Source organism: Callionymus lyra, chromosome 10 (genome assembly GCF_982586985.1).
Source record: "Callionymus lyra chromosome 10, fCalLyr1.hap1.1, whole genome shotgun sequence".
NCBI classification, from domain to species: domain Eukaryota; kingdom Metazoa; phylum Chordata; class Actinopteri; order Syngnathiformes; family Callionymidae; genus Callionymus; species Callionymus lyra.
The window spans coordinates 24,796,937-24,820,933 of NC_141827.1; the positions used below are offsets into that span (position 1 = coordinate 24,796,937).

Here is a 23,997-nt window from a genome sequence, read left to right on the forward strand (position 1 = left end):
CGTATTAACATTTATTTTATTCATTATTATTCTATACTTTCACCACCCTGAATTTTCCTGTGTTGTGTTTACAACATCGGCAATAAATGTGTTCTTATTTTGATTCTGATTCGGAAATAATTAAATGTATTACCATCTCATTTGCTTTGGCTCCTAGGACTTTGTAAACTTTTTAGTTTTGTGCTAGTTTGTGGTTACTCCAGGTACTCCAGTTTAGTCCCGCATTCCAAAACCATATAAAGGTTGATAGGAATCTCTAAATTGTCTGTTTGTGAGTCAATGTTTGTGTGTATCTGTGTGTCCTGTAACAAACGTGTGAATTGTTCAAGGTGACCCTTGCCACTCACCCTATCTAGCTGGGATGAACTCCAGGCCCCGTGATAAGGAAATCAGAGATAGAACATAAATGAATGACAAACATGTTATTGGGAATATTATGTGTAGATACATCAAGGAAGGATGGTGTTTCGTATTGTTGCTCCACAGCTCCCTCTACTGGAAGAGCATATATGTATTTTTATTTTACCACTGTGCCACTGTGATTATTGTTAATGTTATGCAATAATTCAAGTATTTTTTAGTATAGTTTTGAATTAAAAATTTGAATTTTGTTAATTTGTTACTATTTGAGCACAAGTGCTTAAGTTTTACCGATTATGTGACTTTATTGTGGCTTTAAAAGTCGGCCTGTGATTGGCTGCTGCAACAATATTAGTAAAAACTAGTTCCTCCCATTGATGCTACGTTTAAGACCACCTGTTTTTAACCAATTAAATGTAATCATTGACCATGTTTTTACAGATTTGTAACAAACTATTAAGCCCCCAAATTGTATTAATTATATTTAGTGGTCTAAGGAAGCACCGTGGAGCAGTGTTATTATTTTAAGAGAGTTTCCCTTGTTTTGAACAAATCTTCTAATGGAACATCACATTTTTAAAATGATGCTACACCTACTGACCTCTAAACAACATTACACTGATTCGTGAATGTTCATCGGTACATTACTAATTATATTCATTCTTTAAAAATGATGTCAAATTGAATTTTTGTAGGTGAAATTCAGATTTAATTCAATATAAATCAGTCCTCAATGAAAAATATGTTTACAATGTTTGTACCAAAAAATGCCCTGAATTGTCAACGCACTAAAAAATAGGTCACACGGAAACATCAGAAAATGACTTATTTCTTATGTCATTAAACTCTATTTCATCTGGCTTTTAATTCTACACACTCGTATTAGCAGATGTATCCAGGATAGTGAGACCACACTCACAGCTTTAGAAGCTATTAATGACTTCTAAACATCCACTCATGAGCGTAATCATGATGCACTATACAGCGCCTCATATAGAGGCTTAGAGCAGAACATTTATCATTTAGAAAGCAGCAGCGTGTATGAAAAATGTATGTGTTTTACGCTCTGAGCTCACAGATTGTTGAATTATTCATTTGCAAGTACCTATTTTAAGCAGTTCTTCTAAAGTCAGGGTCAAAAATACCTTTTTTTTCAATTACTCAGCAGATTTTTCCTTTTTTTTTCTAATCCAATTATAGTCGATTCTCGTATTTCAAAAGTATTTGTAGAAAAAATACGAAAATACGACCAATTTAAATTCTTTATTATATCAAACAATCATTACATGTGAAGTCATCAATCGAGTCAAGTAAGATTGGACCAACTTACTACAATATTTAAGTCTAAAACACAGCAGAAAAAAAAAGGTTTGCACAGGAATGTTTCAAATTTGTTCATCAACAGATTGTCATTTGACCTACAAAATAAAGTCACTTCATCGATCGTTCTACGAGATACTTCTCTTCGGATCGTTAAAACAGAAGAACATGGGCTAAAAATGTTGTTACGATGAGTGTTTGGATGGTTTTTATTGAACAAACAGCCAAGCAAAGATTTCTAAAGAAGAAAAGTACATTCGGTGCCATGCATGTTGATTTAGATTCAAAGTTGAACTCAAGAATAAAAAACATATATTCAAGAAAATTCAAAAATGTTTGTCACCCTGATTGTTGAAAATGCACCTCAAGGAAACCCCAGGTAGTATCAGAAGTAACTATGAATGAATGAAAATAATAATAATAAAATGAATGACTGATAACTGATGACCTAGTATTTGATTCAATAATGATCTGGTGATGGTGGATAATGGATGTTCTCTCATTAAAAAAAAACACTGATGTCGTAATTCAAGCCAGTTTGACTTGAGTAAGTAAACCTTGAGCTGGATACCAAGGCCTGACCGGAGACATTTGAGTCCTGATTCACGGCAGCAGCAGATCTGCAGACACAATCTTCCGTCTTTGTGCTGAGCAGACTGAGGAGCATCTTGTCAAGACCCTATTATTCTTTCTCCTGGCTCGCCGCTGTTGTCTGGTGGTCTGCCAGCTGACGCTCGCCGCTCGTTGCTGCTGATGTGTCTGCAGAAAAAAGAGATACTTCATCAGTTTTGAACTGAGCTTTAATCCTGGTTTCATTCTCACTTTCTGAACCTACCAGGAAGATATAAAGAGAAACTGACACAAGAGTCTTTTTTACTGTTTTATCAAAATATGCATGTTTTGCTAATATAGAATTTATGTCGCAGTTATACTTTTCAGACACTAGGGGATTCCAGAAACAATATTTGGAAACATGCTTATTGTTGCTTTAAAGCATATTACTTAATATGCGCTTTTATTTTTCCTAAAATATGTATTTTGATAAACCTTTTTCAGATTTTTATTCAAAAAACTTCTATTCTGACATGTTATAAATCTTGCACTTTTCAGTGTTATTAAAATCCCCATGCAGTGCCAGTGCTTTAGCCAGTACTTTAGCCAGTACTTTATACTCTTTGTATCTACTGTATTTTGGAAGGCGTTTTGATTTCTAAACATTTCATTGCATAATTAATGGTTACTGTGGTTACTGCACCCTGATCACTTTTAAAGACCAATGTGTACATACCAAAACACATGTAAACCGATTTTTGATATTTTACTTTAGTTAATTGAAATCGAAAGGATATATATAAAAGAAAATGTATTATACTATCTGAATAAAAAAAATAAGAAACTGATATATCATTTTGTAAACAAATGCACATTATATAGTTGGTGATAGATATTTTAAATTACAGTTTTACTTTTCAGACACTAGAGGCTGCCAGAAAAAACACTTTGAAACTTCAGTATTGTTGCTTTAAAGCATATGTGTTTTTATTAATCCTTAAATATGTATTTTGATTTGAACTTTTCTTTCTGACATGTTTCATACATTTATTTAAAATGTATCTTCTCACTGTATGTTGAAATTCATTTTAATTTCTAAAGATTTCATAGATTTCATAGTTTCAATAGTTACTGTTGTGTTTTGCTGCACCATGATAAGACAAATGTGTACAAACCAAAACACATGTTAACATTTTAGCTAATGCTAGCAAGTGTGATAGGAGGCAGTTTTACTAAGACCACTGTTTGCTTGAGCATACGCTATTTTGATTTGTATAGTTTTCTAATGATTAAAAAGACTACAATCTTCAGTCTAAAACAGAAACGGTTCAAGATACAAATTTCAGTGGGTGAGTTTTTAAAAACACCCCAAAACACAGAAGAATATGGAATTATATAAGTGCCAACAGATTATTTATTGGTTAAATCTAACATTTCATATGTTATGTTTAATTGAAAATCTGTTGTGAGATTCAACTTTTTTTTAAAAATGTAAATATTGAAAAGTTGATTCGTTTTACAGTAATAATTGAATTTAAATGTTAATAGATAACGATCAGGAATTTTTTAATATATTCCAAATAAATTTCAATCTAAATCAAAATGTATTGACTAATTTTTCTTAGCCTTTTAAATTCAACATACAACTGTTATATTTTAAGGCTTTCAATATAGAATTGATTGAATTAAATTGTTAAAACAACGCTTACAAGAAATAACATGTGAATGGTAAATTCCACAATTCAATATTATTATGGCACTGATATCATTCAATAAAAGAGTGCCAATAACACTATCACTTTTGTGAACATCGTAAAGTTACACAAAACATAAACGTTTTTATTTACTAAAACATCAACATTAGATTGAGGAGTTTTTCCAGACAAACATATACCGTCTTAAATATAAAATCTTCTAAAATCTCATTTGATTGTATTATTGTATGTAAGATAAAAAATAAATGATATAGATTCACTCTAATAAGAAGATGGATAAGTTATCGTTTTTTTTTAAGGTCAGAAATGTCTTGAAAGTGAATTTGAACGCTACATAGGTTTTGTACCTGCTTGTCCGTTGTTTTGCTGCGATGAGGGATCTGCTACGACAACAGTCGGGCAAACCTCTCTCTCCTTGGAGAGACCACCTGAAGCCTCTAATAGACTTCCCCTGGAGAACTCTGCACAGACCAGAGGAAGAGCAGGATGAGACGGTGACGGGTGTAGACGGAGATGATCGATCGCATCAATCAATCGTGACATTTGTAGCCAAATATACTGAAGCTCTATGTTTGCTACACACACAAACATGTCGACCAAACACAGAGAGGTATTTTTTGATGCTAGCGCTGAGTAAGATGTAAGGACAGCGTGTTCAGCGATGGTCCACTCACAGGCTGTTAGGGTGAGTTATTAGTCCTGCGCCAGACAGCTGACCTCTGTGTTTAAGAGCGCTCAACATCCTCACATCAATTGAAGTATAAAGTATTTTGATGATAGTTGACTCTCGCGTTAATGTGATGAAAAGCTATTGATCATTGAATAAACTCCCTCATAGCCTCGATCCATCAAGTGAAAGTAGCTGCTTATCAGTCTCAAGATTGTTGATCAAAATAGGTGTAATAACAAGAGTTAGAGTGCGCAGACCTCAGCCAAGCAGCCTTATTTATAATATATATTTATAACCTAACATTACTACTATTTTTAAAATCGATTTAATTTAATTTAATTTTGACCATTTAAAATGCCATTAATAGCATCATTCAGAAAGCAGGTGGCAAAACCTTCAAGATCAAGATTCCTGGGTCCAGATGGTACTCCAGCATACCAGACAATAATCTGTGGAAATTTATAATCCGTTTTTGTAGTTATTTGTTAAACAGTTGTGTGAACACAGTCGATCACATAACAGTTTATAATGATCGCAGAACAAAATTTATAATCGCTTCTAACCGAGGAATTGTCAAAAATTCCTGTTCCAGAGTAGAGTTAATATCAATTATTGATGAAATCAGTTAATATCACTTTCAAGGACTATTGTTTTATTGGCGTCTATTTTTTTTTTCTATGCAAACACAACCTGCAACACAAAATTCAATGTGTTGAAAAAAAAGTAATGTTAAAATATATTCAGTGTAAACAATTATATGTAAAATATATATACAGTATATATATATATATATATATATATATATATATATAGTGTAGAAAAATACACATATTTCTTACACTGAATGTTTTTCCATTCAAAATGTATTTCCAATGAAATTTCCAAAGTAAATATTTTTACTTAATTTTTTTACAGATGATTTATTCATGCCAAAATGTTGGTTTTGGTGCTTTGAAGATTAAAAAACATGTTCCCTTTCTTCCTCATCATCTTTTAAGAACTGTGGAACTCATGTTCAAAATTTAACAGGGAATTAAATATTACAAAGTTGATGGCAATAAACATTGAATAAAAAATACATGGGCAAAAAAAAAAGTGTTTTTAAGCTTTAAAAACACATTTACTTGTTGTGTTGAGAAAATTATATTTTAAGTCGTATGACACAAATTTACTTTGATATCCTTGACAGATTATTTTCAATATAATGTTGATTGATTTTTATTCATCATGTATTTGTTTGGTGAGGATGCATTCCACAATTCATATTTTTTAAAACAGTTTTAGCTCTTAAAACAATAATTTTGACTAGCCTGAAAATTTGCAATTTTTACAAAAATGTTGAAATAGTAAGACACATCCTGTTGAAGTCAAGGGTTAGCTTTCAAAATCCTCCAGGAGTACAGGCTTCGTCTATCATGCGTGTTCTGCGAACAATAATGTGTTTAAAATCACAATGTGGGTATAAATGAGAGGCTTCTCTCTCTCCATTCTCTCCATTACTTATTTATAGTTATCACCGATGCCTGACTCATGAAAATAACTGAAGCTACTTAACATTTACATTATTAACATAACTTAACATAAAAATAACAACTATTGACTAAAAGAGGTTTTCTTTCAAACATGGCACATAAAACTTCTAATATACATTTTTGGGTCTAATTTTATTGATTATAAAATGCTGATTAAATCAATGCACATTGGGTCACAATAAAGAGAATGGATGTTTGGACGAGGTTAGTTATTCTTTTTTCACCATCACGTTATTCTTCCCGTTTATTGTAAAAACCTAACCCTAACCCTAACCCGAACCTTGAACCCTAACCCTAACCCGAACCTTGAACCCTAACCCTAACCCTAGCCCTAGCCCTAGCCCTACCCCTACCCCTACCCCTAACCCTAACCCTAACCCTAACCCTAACCCTAAACCATACCCTAACCTTTTTTCTCATTTTTCAAATATTATTTATATTTACTTTTGCATTTGTTCTCTATCATAACCTATTTTTTGGGGGGAATTTGACTTCATTGTTAGTTGATATACCCTAACCCCTAACCCTAACCCTTGAACTATACCCTAAGCTTCTTTCTCATTTTTTAAATATCTTTTAGATTTACTTTTGCATTTTCTATCATAACCTATTTTTATTTTTTTTTTAATTTAACTTCATTGTTCGTTTATATTTAGTGATTTAACCAATATATGCAGGTATATAATGTGTGTATGTTAATTGATTCACTTGGAACTAGTGATGGTCTGATGAAGCTTCATGAAGCAGTGTCATTATTTTTTGCACTATTTTACCTTGTTTTAAACCACTGTTCTAATGAAACATCACATCATTTTTAAACTGCTGCCGCCACCTACTGACCTCTAAACAACATGACACTGTTTCATGAAGCTTCATCAGACCATTACTACTTGGAACTAAACATGTTTAATCATTCTTCCTGTGTTCATACCCACCCTCCATTTGGCAGCGCAGCTTCTCAAAAGCCTCGGCCGTGGCCTCGTCGTCGTGTGGAAGATCCTCTCCGACGGGGAGCGAGTCTGGACTGGGTCGGTCTGACAGGCAGCTCTCTGAGGAACACTCGTCGCCTCCACCCTGCTGCTGTCTGTACAGGTGATGCTCCACCAGGAACTGCAGCTCTGACACACAAATCTGGAAAAATGACTTTGGAATGAGGCAGGAGCGAGAAATATTGGTTCTGGGTCTGAATCATGCACAAAGTTACATTATTACTTGAACAAGACAGTAGATATAGAAACTCTTATCTATTATTACACATTTTAATACTTTCTATAAACACTATTTAACTTGTTTCCGTGTGTGTGTGACTTGTTTTTTAGGTGGTGTATTTTTGTTTCATAAATCGATACCATTCAGTTGGATATTAAATTGGATTAGATATTTGAAACTCGCTCTCAGAACACACACAATAGACAAAGGAAAATATTTGATCTTGTGATGAAGATGAACACCTCAAAAGATTTGTGAATACATGGTGATTCTTAACACTAAACACCTGTTTCTTATAACATTGTCAACAATTTCTAATTCAAATTTTTTAACAGACAAACAGTAAAGTACCATCTTTGACTGTTTTTTTTTCTTCATATTAAACCTTTATTTATTTAAGCTTTTTTTTTTCCATTGAACATATTCCTTCATTTATTAGGTCTTTTGTATTTCTTTTATTATTTAATTTATAATGTGACAGAAATCTGTGGTAATTCAGAAATGAATGAGCTTGTGAGAACGGATGTTGATTTGGAACAGGAACACCTGTTTGTTCAGCATCAAAAAAAAATGGAAGGTGCTACAACAGTGCTTGAATTGTAATGTTTTTGAAACTTAAAGACTCTAATTAAACTTAATAATTTACAACCAATTTTGAACAGAAAATAGGAATTTTAAAAAAAAGTTCAAATATTACATATTTATACTTTAAAGTCTACAACTGGATGTGAGTAGGTGTTTACAAGTGATGGTCTGATGAAGCTTCATGAAGCAGTGTCATTATTTTCCAGAGTCCACTAGATGGCAGTCTCTGCACTATTTTCCTTTGTTTTGAACAACTGTTCTAATGAAACAACACATCATTTTTAAACTGATGGCGCCACCTACTGACCTCTAAACAACATGACACTGCTTCATGAAGCTTCATCAGACCATGACTAGTGTTTCCATGATATTGCCAGCTGCATTCAAAACTAGCTAAACATTTGAACAATAAAAACAACAACAAACGTTGCTCGCAATGATTCTACCTTTCATCGTTGGTGTTCCCTTCTGTCCTTTCCGTCGCTGTCGAGGAGAGTTCAGCAAAGCTGCCTGAAAAAACATGAGTCATTTTGGCAATATTTCTTAAACCAAGGTATCTGTAAAGAACATGTTAACATCATATTTTATTATTATTTATTACTCATATGAACGTATATATATGTTGTTATGTTTTCAGCAGTAGTGCAGGGTTGACATTACCTTGTACAACTGGTTTGGGAGTCGATCTTCATCTATCTCTGTGGAAGATGAAAAAACGATTAATATTGTGAGAACAAATTAAAATTCTTTCTATTCTGATGCTTGAATAGAAAAGATGCTGAATTGAAAGGAATATCCAATTTTCACTGATCTACAGTATCTTCTCTATTTGGAAACGTTTCAAAAAATGTAAAATAAATAAAATACCAATAATAAATATTAATTCTACATTTTTAGAATAATAAAAATGGCAGAATATCTACATTTAATATTTGGATAATTTTAGTTTAATGTAGAAATTTAAATGGAGATTGAACTTTCAGTTATATTCTGCTTTTAATCAGACATTATATGTTTACATAAAATGTAACACATTTGTGAACATGTTGAAAAACACGGTTAAAACACATACGACTTCATATTGATGTATTTACAGATTCAGTTGTTTTGCAGTACATTCAAACAACATTATTGCCAAATGGATAAACCACTGTTGTGTATGTTTGTGTGTTTTTTTTTTGTTTCCTGTAACTCGTCTCACTTGTGAAGGTCCCTCCAGAGTAGGACTTAATATCCTGTAAACAAGACACTCACTTCATAGAAGTGCTTTTTCTGATACAACCTTTGTGAGAAAAATCAATTTGTTCGTTTTGTTTCCTGATTAAAAGTTGTTGGTTTTTTTACAGGGCACTGCTTTGTTGCCAGGCAACCTTTACATCCCTGAGAACGCCAGTGTGCTCATGAGCATACGTTATCTCTACTGAAACTAAACACAAAGCTGACGTAAACAGAATCTTTATTTAGTCGATGTGTGTTGCACTGATGTTTATAATCTCCCTGGAGTTTGGTGTGTTTTTTACTGTCAGTGAGTTTCTCGGCGTCAGGAAACGTTCGTGGATCGTACTGTAGGTCCTGAACCGACACACACTGCTGTCAGGAACCACTTTGATCCATCATCCTACACTCTGTGCGTTTGTGTGTGTGTGTATTTCTTCTGAATTAGCATGAATTTCTCCTGAAGCTATTCCACTCACATTCCAGGTTGCTGCTGCTTACACACACATTTGAAGGTCAGAACGTTATCCAAGATGTAGAATTGTTGACCTTAACGTGAGGACTTCCTGAATTTTAATCACAACAGTGGGTACTGAGGTGTAGCTTTAGTTTTCCGCCTTTTTAGTAATGTATATTTGTTTATTCATGGCATGAATTTTATAAATTAGTGGATTATTTATTGAATCTTTAATCCAGTCTGAGTTCAATAAAGATTTAGTTTTTCACTTTTTTTTAAACTCTAAATAACAGTTGTCGTAATCTGTTGTTTTTTTCTAATTGTCTTTTACAATTATAAAGTGTTAGTCTTTTAATGTATTGTTCTCTGTACGCAGACAGTAGGTTAGGTTAGGTTAGGTAGAACTTTGTTGATTTGTTGATGTTAATTCTTTTTTTTGTTTCTAAATTATCCACAGCAAGTATACCAATTTTTCATAAAAAATAATCAAAATAAAATAAGAACATTCTTTTTTATGAAAAATTGCTGTATTTGCGTTATAGATTTATTTGCAGTATTTTTCATGTATTTTTTCTCTATTTATTTCCTTTTTATATCTTAAAATAAAATATATAATTCCATTCCTTTTAAAACACTTACTTTCTTTGTTAGATGTGTTATTCAATTTGGACATTTTCTTCTCCTTCAATCAAATATTTTATTGTTCTTGTTTGTAGGAACATCTCAATAAAAAAAAGTACTTGCATAAATGAATCATTGATCAATTTGACAGAAATAAAACTTAATGGTTTTAATGTTAAAAGTGTATTGATGTAAAGAGTATTGCTGTTAAATTATGGGAATCATTTTCCAGCAGCTTATTTTCAATCAAAATAATTTAAAAAACAATTTAAACCGGAATCAAATCGATTATTTTAACTGTAAATCTGGTTATTTATGTATATGTAACCAGAGCTTCAACGGTATCAGATGTCATCTTGGTTTTATGGTTCCTGGGGGAGGGGGGTCACTGGAAAGGAAGACCCTGGACAATGAGCAGCTGAAATTGAATAGCAAATGTCGTAGAAGTCATCGTGTTATTTGGGTCAAGATGGCTTTCAAATGACTGATACTCCGATTGCTATCTCTGCAAAGCCCATCTGTGATCCTGGACTCTGAGAAAACGGCAATAAAAATCCACTCGAGCGGTGATGAGTCTTTCACTGAGACGACCATCTGACAGTCCGTCTGACAAACAGCCACAAAAAAGATTCTGTCTTTGGTGTCTTTTCGCTGAACAATTCATAACATCCCCGCGGGCGAACAGTGAGTGCGTCGGAAAACATTTTTTGTCATTATATTTATAATTGATTTTAAGTCCAGAGGCTAGTAATGCTAACCATTTCCTGGGATCATTGGGACCAAAACTGCATTTTTTTAGCAACAACTTGTCCATTTCCATTAGAGAGAAGTATCATTCTTTCATGAATGTCACAAATATGTCGCTTCTTAAAATCTAAATACTACCCCTAATATTCTGCTACTTACTAACAGGCTGTTTCTTCAAATGACATCACAGATGACATTACTTGAGTGGAGCCAAGGTATTAACCCTTTAGTGTTTTTGGTTGATAGGGTCTGTTAAACTCAACTGGACCACCTGTAACAAATTATTGAATTAAATGCTAAACTTGTTAGTTTAGCTTGTCGTCGATAGTGACATTATAACACCAGGTTTGAATTTTTAGAAAAGAGACTTTAAAGACCAAGACAATATTTAGACAAAAGACCATAAATACCAAGACGAGATTTATAACACAGACCTTAAAGACCAAGAACAGATTTAGAAAATAGGCCTTAAAGACCAAGAGTAGATTTAAACTATAAAGTGTAAAGACCAAGGAGAGATTTAGACAAAAGAACATAAAGACCAAGACGAGATTTATAACATAGACCGTAGACAAAAAACAGATTAATACTATAGACCGTAAGGACGAATATGTGATTTAGACAATAGATCGTACATACCTCCACCCCATGACAGATTATTTAGTTGATTGCTAAACCTCCTATTTTTGCTTGTCGCTAATAGTGAGATTATAACACCAGGTTCACAATGAAAAGGATTGTTAAGGTTTCATGCCTGATGATAGTGTGAGAGTAGATTATTATAATACAAATAAATAAAACACTACACACTAAGTTATATAAAATTGCCCAAAAAGTAAAATATGGAACATTAAGAGACAATACAAAGTATCTTAACTGCACACAGTTTCTATGTATGTGTATTTGCTGCTTCTGTGATTTTAAACAAACCAGTTTTTTTAATTTTAGTTGATAAGTAACTGAACAGTTTTTGGTCTAGACACCTTAAAAATACTTGAATAACTACTGAACTATGACAGTGTTCTACACATTGTGTGCCTTCGCTGTCCATCTCCAGGGAAATTCCTATCAGGTGTCGGTTTCTGCTTTCTCATTATCGAGCGTTCCGGCTGTTTTTAGTCATCGTGCATGACTGTGTCACTGGTGCGCCGAGCGATCTGCAGAGCATTCAATAATGCACGAGTGTGTGTGATGTAGGACACACACCATCACTGCACCAGCTCTTCTCCCTCATCATCATAACTGCTCCACCCCCCTGCCACCCCCCCGCTCTCCCCAAAACTCCCCATGATTGTCTCTCTGCGTCTGATTTCATTTTGTTTTTATCTCGCTCCGTCTGGCTCCCAATGCTATTTTCAAAGCAGCAACTTTTTCCTTTTTTTTCCGTGTCATGTATTTGCTTTGAACGCTTCATGCTTCCTGGTGTTGAATCGTAAAAAGAAAAACCACATTGAGAAAAAGAGGTCACATGAATTCGTGTGTGCCATGGTGTAGATTTGAGTTCATTGAGTTTAAGCTTCTACGAAGGTCACCAGGGGCAGAGTTCTGATGAGATTTAAGGGGTCCAGAAACACTTGGGGAATAAGCCAAATTAGATTTGCAATGAGTTTATTACATGGAAGAGGGAGGCTGCTGTGCACAGTTCTGCTTTCCACTTGAACACTCCATCAATCTTTGTATCACTGTTGTAAATACAACCTTCTGTACCTATTTTACAAAACTACACACAACAGCAGGAAGACACACGTATGACACAAGAGTGACATTACAACACAATTATTAAACCTAAAATAAAGTCAATTCTCCTTAAAACAATGAAGATAATCATGAAGACATAACAGAAATAGATGTCTCAAGTGATTTTAGTGCATTATAACTTGACTTTCCTTCAACAACAAACAGACCAAGATGAAATATAGAGAATAGACCGTAAAGACCAAGGAGAGATTTAGACATTGGAACACAAATACCGAGAAGAGATTTAGACAAAAGACAGTAAAGGTAAAGATGAGATTAAGACAATAGATAGTAAAGACCAAGACGAGATTAAGAAAATAGACAGTTGAGACCAAGACGAGATTTAGACAATAGACAGTAAAGACCAAGACGAGATTTAGGCAATAGATAGTAAAGGTCAAGACGAGATTTAGACAATGGACAGTAAAGGTCAAGACGAGATTGAGGCAAAAGACCATAAATACCAAGACAAGATTTAGAAATTTGACGGTAAAGACCAAGACAAGTTTATACATTTGACGGTAAAGACCAAGACGAGATTTAGACATTGGACCGTAAAGACCAAGACGAGATTTAGGCAATAGACCATAAATACCAAGACGAGATTTAGACAATAGATAGTAAAGGTCAAGACGAGATTTAGACAAAAGACAGTAAAGGTCAAGACGGGATTTAGGCAATAGACCATAAATACCAAGACAAGATTTAGACATTTGACGGAAAAGACCAAGATAAGATTTAGACATTTGACTGTAAAGACCAAGACGAGTTTTAGACATTGGACCGTAAAGACCAAGACAAGATTTAGACATTGGACCGTAAAGACCAAGACGAGATTTAGACATTGGACCATAACATTTTTTTCTAAAAAAAAAAAAAAAAAAAAAAAAAAAATAACCAAGACGAGATTTAGACATTGGACCGTAAAGACCAAGACGACATTTAGACAATAGACCAAGACGAGACCGAGACCAAAATCAAGTGTTGATGCGATGAGTGTTGCTTATGATAAGCAAGACTCAAGAACATAAGCCACAAAGCTACACTTTGGGACTCTACTGTATAGATTCAGATGTGTGTTGATGCCGCAGTTTTATTGTCGCTAACGATGTCCGTCTGCTGTGATCTGCATTAAGAAATCATGTAGTGATGAGTCTGTGGTGATACATGTGGGGAAACTTCAAGTGATATTCCCGATCCAATAACTCTTGCTGTGCAGTAACTGCACTCTGACGCTAGTTCAGGCAGGCTAAAATCAACCCAAAGATCCTTTGATGAATTAAGAAACAAAGGTAGTTTTTCTCTGCAGGAAGAAAAATGATTTATTAAGCTGGTAAAACATGATTTGAACCTTCTCAGCCCTGCTCTGGTACAGAACCTTTTGAAGAAAACGGGTCAACCGGGGTAACATTCCGAAGTGACTCTCAAGCACTTGTTAGATAAAAAACAATATTCTTGTGCCTTTCTTATTCTTTTTGGGGGGTCTGAAGTGTGTTATTTTGAAAAGATACTATTCTCTAGAACTTTTTTTGGGCAAACTGTAGCCAGATGAGGATCATGTAAAACTACCTCACGTTGAAGATGAAATGCTTACATTAAACTGGTCGGTAAAAAGCTGTCACACACTTAAATGTTTTTATTTAATTTTTTAGTAAAAAAAAAAAGCTTTTCTTTCCATATTTATGTATCATGTTTATACGATAATCATTTTTTAATCTTCTGTTTTTTTAAGCTAAATTTAAATGTATTTAATTCAGTATTATTGGTAAAGAAAAACAATTGTCGTTCTGTTACATTTTTTAAAAACTTAAAAAAAACAAACATTAATTGTCGTCCCCCTGTGGGAAGAAGGAAACTTGAAACTTTCTTGTTACCACTAGTGATGGTCTGATGAAGCTTCATGAAGCAGTTTCATGTTGTTTAGAGGTCAGTAGGTGGCGCCATCAGTTTAAAAATGATGTTAAAAATAAAGTAAAATAGTGCAGAGACCGCCATCTAGTGCACTCTGACAATAATGACACTGCTTCACGAAGCTTCATGAGACCATCACTAGTTGCCACCATATGGCAGAAATATGTTTGCGAGTGTACGAGCTTCTTGTCGTACCATCTTCTGTCCAGATGTATCAAAAACAAAAAGCACATGTTTCCTCTGCACTTTGGTCATATATTAACAATTTTCAAGTGTTTGGAAAAACCTCATAAACAGTATTCAATTTGTATTGTGCTATTATTGACAAATTTCCAGTGACACAGATCCTTTTCTCGCATGTCTCAGGTGTTGAACAAATACTTCCAAATAAAACTTTTGAATAACTTGTCTACTAAAAAGTATTACTGTGGAGAATATACGTTTTATTCTGGTCCTTATAGAGGTCTCTCTTTTAACTCTTGTCTTCTGAAATTCAAGTTAAATCTCAGTCTCACTCTATCAAAAAACTTCCTGCGATTGAAGTCGGATTCCCCCAGTCTGGCTTTGTTTCAGTGAGCAGGCAGGATGAGTGTCTGTAGCTCTTATCAAGGACAGATGTCGACGCAGACTCCAGCTCAGCATCCATTAGCTGCTTCAAATATGTGAATAGTGTAGCTCAGACGTGAAAATAGATAAATGAATACCGGGAAGAAGAAAAAAAGAAGCTTTTAATCATCTATTTGGCACTCTTTAATGACACCATTTTACACTTCTTCAAGCTAGCATGTGTTTCCGTCAGGTGTGAGCATCTCCCCCCATCCACCATCTATTCAATGTGAAGTGGGTGAAGACACTTCACACACTAACAGCAGCAGCAGGAACACAACTCTCCAGATGAGGGTTGTTATGTTTGATCATTCTAATCTCCTGTGAACACAAACACACACATCTACCATGTAACTGCAACACGACGTGCAGAGCTCTCCAGGTTTAATCGCAAATCTGTTATAGTGGAATATTTTTGTTGATTGAGTTTTGATTTAGTGCCGACATCATCTTACACATTGACTGTCATGATTTGTTTTGTGTTTGCTTTTCTTTTTTTGTAATTCCTTCCATGCGCCTTCGTCCTGTGTTAAAGACACGGAGCTTGAACTAATCTGAAGCTTCTTTGTTATATTCCACGTTGTCAGATCGTCTGTTGTACCTCACTATCGTTCCTCACCTTGTATTATCTTCCTGGTACGTTTAGCTTTTCTCATTTCTTCAGAGTTTGGGATTTTGATTCTGGGAGTTATTTAAGCCCCCCCCCCCCTTCGTCCACTTGTGTTGACAGCTACGTTATTTTTCTTTTATCGTACCATGTTCTATCAGCGTGTAAATCTCCACGATTGTTGTTGTTGTTCTCTAAGTTTATATTGGTTATTTCGGAATATTATTCTATTTTATTAGTATATTTGCTCACTGATCACTTGAAATTGCAGCAACAAACTGATCCAACGTGTTTTGTGAGGTTCTTACCAGGAGAAGACTGATCGCTTGATGCCACTAAAGTCGCTGGTGTGGGTCTGCGTCTTCTGATCTGAAACAAAAAGGCATTTTTTTTACTTGACATTCTTTCAACTTCATATCAATGCTTTAGAAGCTCAGTTAACTGAAGATAAGCTTTTCTTCTTCCCCGAATGTGACTTACTTGAAACAAAGAGAAAGCACTCAATCCAAGGACAAAGATGTTTAATCCGTATAGATAAGGATTAGCAGGAATGGGAAACAGTGGAAGTATTTCTTCTTAGGAGGAGACGTATGTTTCCTCCAAGGACACAGAGACAATTGTGAACATTTCTTTGGAAGTTAAGAATCCCTCTTAAGTTATTTTTTTCACTCAATAAAAGTAATTTCCTGCTGCCTTTGAGCTCAAATATTCTACATGGTTTGTCTTTATGGTAACAACAAGCAGCAACTTTTTTATTGAAAAAATGTTAAAAAAAAAAAAAATGTGTCATGAACAGGTTAAATGAAGAAATACTACTTTCTTTTTGAGTGACTAGGTGGAATTATAAAGTGCGTCTCCTGTGAGCAATTTAGGTTTTAAGATGTTGAAGGAGATTAACCTTTAATTGAGACTTTATTACTCTCTGTGAAGACAAAACATTAGCTGTTCTTCATGACAGTTGTTTTATTTTACATGTCTTTATAAAGGTTTGTAATGATGGAAATAAGTAGTATACTTGTAAGTTAATGTAGTGGTTTAAAGACCTGTTCAAAGAGGCAGCATGTGCACGACATATTTGCCCCGATAAGCTAAACCAGGATGAATTTGTGTGTCACGACTGGACGCACACGAGTACACACCAAACACACAGACAGACCAAGAGTTCAGACTGACAGAAGTGCTGACTAATGCTCACGTCCGTATGGTCCACTACCGTGTTCTCCTGCTGCCAGTCACACTTTCCTCACAGACGGGATACATGTCGCCAAAACATTTCATGGAATTCAGATGGAAAAAAAAATCTTCTTCCTCTCATTACAAATCCTCTCTAAGTGGTTTTAGATGGAGGTATTATGTGATCTCATGTGATGCAGATATAGCTTCATCCACTGCCAGCTGGAACTCTTCAGGGCTGTGTTTAACATTTAAAGCATTTCCACTCAGTCCGGGAACGTTGTGTGATTTTAGCTTCTTATATTTAACAACAAGCCACAGATGCACTTTTGAAAAAAGAAGTCTATATATTTTCCTGCTTCTAACTGTACAAATCTGAGCTAGAGAGGAATTGAGGAACGGGATACCCTGGACCGGCAATCAAAGTAAAAAAAAGAATAATAACACTTTTCACAACAGGTATGCCTAGAGTTTTGTTGTCAAGCTACATTTATAAGAGTCACTTCACACAGACATGTTCTATCATAAATGTAAATGATCTATACATAAATGTAAGTCTTAAAATTCAACATTTTGCCCATTATACACTCATAATGACATGTTTTAAACAAACATTTTTATTGTATTGTATTGAAAAAACTATAGGTAGCATGCAGCGGTAAGTTGTTTCTTGAAACTTCTTTCAAGGTTAATGATACAGTGTTGTCTTTGACAAAGACCACGAGTTGGCACTGCTTTATAAGCTTTTGCTCTGAATTTATTTAGTGATAATATTATTTTTACACCGATAGCTCCACCTACTTAGCATGACATTTTATCACAAACGTTCGGATCAGATGTTTCTTAAAACAGTCATCCATCATTGACGTTAGCTTGGTTGCATTCATGAGTCAAAGCAATAGTGAAGAACATCAACGTCACATTTGTTTAAGTTGTTTAACTATAAGATATAAAGTCGAGTCATGTTAGCTGCATTGTGAGAAGCCATACAAGAAAGTAAGTAATTAAGTAAGTAATCTATATTTATAGAGCGCTTTTCCAGACCAGGGTCACAAAGCGCTTAAACAATCAAAATAATTCCCAATAAAGTATATACTTAAAAGATCAAGACAACACCGAGAACAACACAGGAGTTCCAGAAAATCAAGGAAAAACCTGCACGAATAAAAGTGTCTTAAGATGTTTCTTGAAGGAGTCAGTAGATCATCAAACACAGAGAGAGAGGAAGATCGTTCCAAAGCTTAGGAGCAACAGCCTGGAAGGATTTCTCTCCTCTGGTCCTGAAGCGTGTTCAGGAACCATCAGTAGATTCTGATCCACAGACCTCAGAGCCCGAGCTGGGGTGTAAGGCTGGATCAGATCACTGATGTAAGGAGGAGCCTGACCATGAATAGCTCTGGAAGTAAGAACCAGAATTTTAAAATTGATCCTGAAAGAAACTAGCAGCCAGTGAAGAGTTTTAAGAATCGGAGAAATGTGAGTTCTCCTACTAGAGCAAGTGAATGTATGCTAACAGAAAAACATGTCAATTTATGCGACAGTAAAAATCAGGGTCCTGAATTATAATTTTCTGTGGATTCATTATCTTTATTTCCTGTGAAGATTGTGTGGCCTCTCTGTTAAATCCAGCCTCTGGCTGAAGGCAAACCCCTGGCAGTCCTGGCTGTGTCAGGATGATTGCGCCCGGAGTTATTCTTATTACCCGACCGTTGAATAAAATCCTCCATCTTTCACTCACCCAGATGCGGCCGCCACAGGACAAGCTTATCCTCAAAACACTACGCTGGCTTGATGCTCACAGTCCACTGAAAACCCACTTCTGTCATCATCAAACACTGGCTTGACGGAAAGGATGGACAGCATTTGGGTTTTCTTGACTTAAGAACAGAGAAAGAACATATACAGGAAGAACATTTGCTGCAGTATTCTGAAAAAATGGTGCTCTTGTAGCCTTCACGTTCATGGTGTGAAAAGATGAAACAATTCTCAAGCCAGTTCTCTCCAATATGGTGTCTTTTAATTAATTTATAGTCAACAAGCTGAAGTACCCGACATTATCAGGGGACTTTGATAAGATAAAAGACCGCAAAAAATATTTTAAAATGAAAAATGCAAAGGGAAAGTCACTTAGTTTTTAATATTTTATTGTTGCTTTATCATGCTTGCACACACTTCCTGAGAAATGAAAGCAAAAAGAAGACCAAAAACCTTGGATGTTGCGACTTTTAAAGGTCTGTAACTTGAATAATACTTAAGCTACAGATCTCTAATTTAGTTGAAAACCTTTCTTGGAATGAGACGAAATACATGGGTCTATCTACTATTGCACTAATAATAAAGGAGTAGTTTGTTCACGACCTTTTTCAGTTTTTGTGAAAGAATAAGGCGAAAAAAAATGAAACATCAATCATGGTCCAGACACAAAGAAGATCATGGAGGTCATTTTGCATTCAAGAATTGTTCTGTAGATGTTCTGAATTTGTGAATTAAATAGCAGATTTTAAATTGCTTATTTAAAAAAAAGATCTCTAAATCATATAAAACCTTGGTTTCATGCTATAACATCACCAGTAGGACCACAAGCTGGGTCCAAGGTATGTTAAATACCAAGACCGGATCAAAGTTCCCAATGGTGGTCGTAGTTAAAAAGGTTCCATCAGCAGAGGAAACATTCCATACTTTTTAGTTTGCTTTCATCCTAAAACTTTTTTACTGGAATGTGTTCTATTGAAAGCTGGCGTGGTACAATGTGTACTTGACGAGTACACGGTGAACTCTTCAAGGACAGGTCACGATAGGAATGTTTCAAAGTATGGATAGGAGGACGTGTTCTTCAGCTGAGCGGGTCGGACTTCAGGCTGGATGTTTTGACTGACGCGGTGTTCTCCTGGGTGCTGAGCCGCTCTGCTGGGTGGTGTCAACTTGCAAAGATTACTGAAGCGTGGGTGAAGTGCACGCCTGCTGACACGCTTTTGTCACACGTGCAGATCACCTTTGTGCTCGAGTCCACAGGACTCTTCTCAACAAGATGTTTATAAATAATCATCACTGGCCAGCAAAGCATGAGTCTGTGAATCGAAAGTCTTTTTGTCTGTGAATTGACAACTGTACTAGAATTTGTAGAACTGTACTTCCACTGTAATTAAGTTGAACTGAAGATAAATCTGACTTTATAAATTTGGCATAAAAGCTTTTCTATTAAGATTACTATTATAACATTGAAGTTATACATGATTATAAATGTAGGATTTACAGTTAACAAACATTGCTGTTAATTAATTAAATTAGAAAAGATATATATAAGATATATGAACCCTTTTCCATAATAATGGATACAAATAATGTCACAAAAACAATTGCAGTATAACCACATCTATTGTGTTACTTACTTTTTTTAAATTACCCCGACCTACATTTTGTTCTAAATTAATGAATACCCAAAAGATGATTGAAAGTATAACCAGTAAAAGTTGACCTCTATGTTGGCAGCCTTAAATGAGTAGCTGGGTAAGACTAGTAAGGAAGAGAAAAAAAAACACCCAGCGGCGTTTGAGGCGAGAGCGAATCATTCTGAAATGTTGCAGGACAAGGGAATTCAGGCTGCATGGGCAAGTAAACATCAAGGTTAGATAGTCTGACCGGAATAGTAACCATCTAGGAAAGAAAGAATGAAATGCACAGGAAATTGAAACGCTAGCAGGTGTAAGAGAATATGTTGAAAAGAGGAAGGTTATCCCCTAAATAGAGGCTAAATGTGAAAAAGAAAAAGTGGTTATTACTCTTCTAAGAATCCCAGTTTTACCAGCCAAGCATTTGAAACAGTATCAGCATATGATGAGAAAAATGCCAGCAGGCCTAGTCTGAACTGGGGGGAAAGAAAATTCCCTGAGCTTTTTCTTGTGGAGTCCTTGATCTGCAGCAGCTATAATTACCATAGAGTCGCGTGAAGTTGTCTTACACTCGTTCCTAATGTGGTCCCGTGTGGAAACTCATTGACCTCCTTTGCTTAAAACCAGACTCTTACAATTCAACGTCAAGAGCGGAGATGAAAAGTCTCCCTCGCCCCTCATCCGAGGGGCGCAGTGGGGAAAAAGCGAAAAAAAACAGCAGCCAGACGTGAGGCGGGTGTCGTCAGACTCGTGAATCTTTATCTGAATCTCATTCATTATAAATGGACTGTCGTGTTCATGCTATATTTATAAAAAGTTAGGAGAATGTGAGCCATTTTTCAGCAAGGGATTCTTTCAGACAGAAAACCTTTTCAGTGTTTGATCAGAACACTCCACCTTCTGATTTCTAATGAAGGATTCAATCTCATCTTTATTTTACCTGTTTATTCCACTTGAACATTTATTTTTCATGGACCTCAAGGGCGAAGCAGGTGGTGCAGAGATGCCCAGACATTCCCCTCCCTGTCTCCTGTGGGAACATGGAGGTGTTCCAAGGTCAACAGAAGTACTTCACCACCTTAGGTATGCTAAGAAAGAGCCTGAGCTACCACGAGTGGTTTCTCTCAAGGACAGGAGAGAAGTTATATTAGGAGTCACCTCTCAGAGCTTCCAAGTCCATCTCTAATAAAGAGTCGAGTCACCCCTGCCTGAACCGCAAACCCTAACCGTTGAGTGGTTTGGAAGAACCAATGACCTAGTTGTCCGGGCATTAGGTCACTGTCATGACAAACAGGTCCATCATAAGGGGTGAGACAAAGACCATTTCAAAGGCAAAGTTTCCCTGGTCATGTGGACCCGACTCGGCCTAAGGGATGGTCTACAGGAAAGGCAGTCAAGAGGTAGAAAAATGATAGATTCCAAAATGTGATCTTTGCTCATAAAAGAAATGACTACATGGATACATAACCTGTGAAACAATGTCTTTATATGTCATATGAATGGCCCTCCAGTATAAACCACACCTAGTTAACACAACTACAAAGTCCCATCAAGTAAGGGGGACACATTCAAGACTCAAATATGTATTGTTTCAATTGAGTCTTTATGGAAGAGTCTTTGTCCCATCAAGACCATCTCCAAGTTGTCCAGATCAGTAGTTCCTAAACTTCACCATGCCATTGCCCCCCCAAACATCATTAGCCTATGGCCTGGCAGACCCTTTATAAACCAAAGTAAATGCTTCAAATATATAAAGAATGTTTAGATTGTATTTCCTCAACTTTATTCACTTTTCAATGTGCATTATTTGTTAAGCATTTTTGGGGAAATCGTGGCTACTTTCCCAGCTTACTAGCTTAGCTACAAGCTACTTTGTAATGGGTTGACACAAAATGTGACATTGACACAGGTTTTGTGATTGGGTATAATCGGAATCTTGAGAATCCAAAAACCAAAGCTGTTGGTGTTCAGTAAAACGGACTATGGTACACTGGCTGTGTCCTTCCCTCCAACTTTCTAATGCCCCCTAGCGCCCCCTGGTGGCCCACACGTTTAAACACCACTGATTCTGGATATCAACTTGCCTCAGTATTTGACCCAATTCCAACTAAACGTGCCACTGTGTTGTGTTTCTGGTTTGCAATGGTCCTTAGAAAGAGAGATTTGGTTGTGGTTATATTGATCATTTTTATATTTATGACTGGTTTGGTTTGATATATGTCCCTTATGTTCTAATCTTTTTATTGAACTTTGTGCTGGGACAATTCAAGTTTTCCAAATGAGGGAAGAACACAGGAATATCAACCCATTAAGAAAGCCAACGAGTGCTCACGAATGCACGTGGTCAAGGATGTCATATTGTTTTTCCGAAAAAGTCCTGTAGGTCAAATGTCCTCTGGGTTAAGAAAATACACTAAATGTGGTTGTTAGTTTTACAGGGCCACCATTAGATTGTCATGATGTTATGTCTTATTGATGCCATTCTTTTTTTCAAAAAAATAAAATGATTTCATATTTACCTGCTCCGCTGCCTCGGGGTCCAGGTGAGTGTCCAGCAGGGGGACGGTGAACTGTATCTTCCTCGGGCTTCCAGTTTCCATGGTGGCTCTGTCTCCCAGCAGCAAGTGATGAAGAAGAGACGGATGAGATTATCCAATGAACAAGGATCCAAGTGATGAAGAAACTGATCCCTTCTTTTCCCTCTCCTGGTCACTTTCCTACTCTACACCAGCACCTGCTCCTGCGACTGCTCGGGCTCCGTCCAGTGTCTCTCTTTGGCTCCCAGAGCAGAATCAAGGACGTTCTGACAGAGAAGGACCTCCACTCTCCTCCTATTCGCTGGGTGTCTCCCTCTCCACCACAAGCCCCGCCTCCCCTCGCTCTGTGTCAGTGTGTGAGTTGTTCTGCAGTAGATGAGCGAGGAAGGAAGTACACTGCCCCCTCCTTATTTGTGTAGGAAAGATGAGAGATTCCTCCTCTGCTTTTTTATGACAGTTTTTTAAAAATATTACCACTCCTTCCTACACTCGGCTGTCGTGTGAAGACTCACACCTCGCGCATCTGTTCGTCCATATTGTGCAATAAAGCAATCTGTTTTTTATTAGGTGGAAGTCTTTTTTTTCAGGGAAACACTTTTTGTTTAAATACGATAAAAAAGAGGAAGTTAATGGCAATACGATAAATAATGGGGAACAAATCCGTGGAACATCCGTGAGCGCAGACGTCATCCAAGCAGCTCTTCTTGCTTATTGCTGCTATATATTTATTTAATAATTTCAAATGAAACCAGTGGTTGTCCTGGGCAGTAGTCGCGTAGCAACATTTTGTAAAATACACACTCCGAGTAGTATTTTTTGTTACAGTTTTAGACCAAGAAAAAGTTCACGTTCTTTTCTTACATATCGTACAATTTTTTCCTCGACTAAACTGTTCATGTGGCATCATGATATGTGACGTGTTTCCATGTTTTGTTCATGTTTTTTATGTTTTTTTGATGATGTGTGATGTTTCGCTATATTTCCATATCTAATTAAATACAGAAAACTATCAATTTTAAATATAAATTGCAGGACTATAAATAAAACGGTGATA

General features: G+C 35.8%; 1 protein-coding gene across 2 annotated transcripts; it reads right to left on the reverse strand.

Annotated features, from left to right (window-relative positions):
• Nucleotides 1-1,608: 1,608 nt before the first annotated feature.
• On the reverse strand, nucleotides 1,609-23,193 carry LOC148071193 (protein phosphatase 1 regulatory subunit 1A-like). 2 transcript variants are annotated; one of them, XM_087800751.1, is made up of 7 exons: nucleotides 22,926-23,191; nucleotides 16,153-16,213; nucleotides 8,604-8,641; nucleotides 8,390-8,453; nucleotides 7,085-7,267; nucleotides 4,295-4,408; nucleotides 1,609-2,439 (listed from the first exon to the last, which is right to left on the reverse strand). In XM_087800751.1, the coding sequence occupies exons 1-7, from the start codon at nucleotides 23,004-23,006 to the stop codon at nucleotides 2,363-2,365; spliced, it is 618 nt and encodes a 205-aa protein (XP_087656877.1). In that variant the 5' UTR covers nucleotides 23,007-23,191; the 3' UTR covers nucleotides 1,609-2,362. The 2 variants fall into 2 exon arrangements, with proteins under 2 accessions (XP_087656877.1, XP_087656878.1); XM_087800752.1 differs by lacking the exon at nucleotides 4,295-4,408 and having other exon boundaries at nucleotides 22,926-23,193.
• Nucleotides 23,194-23,997: the final 804 nt, after the last annotated feature.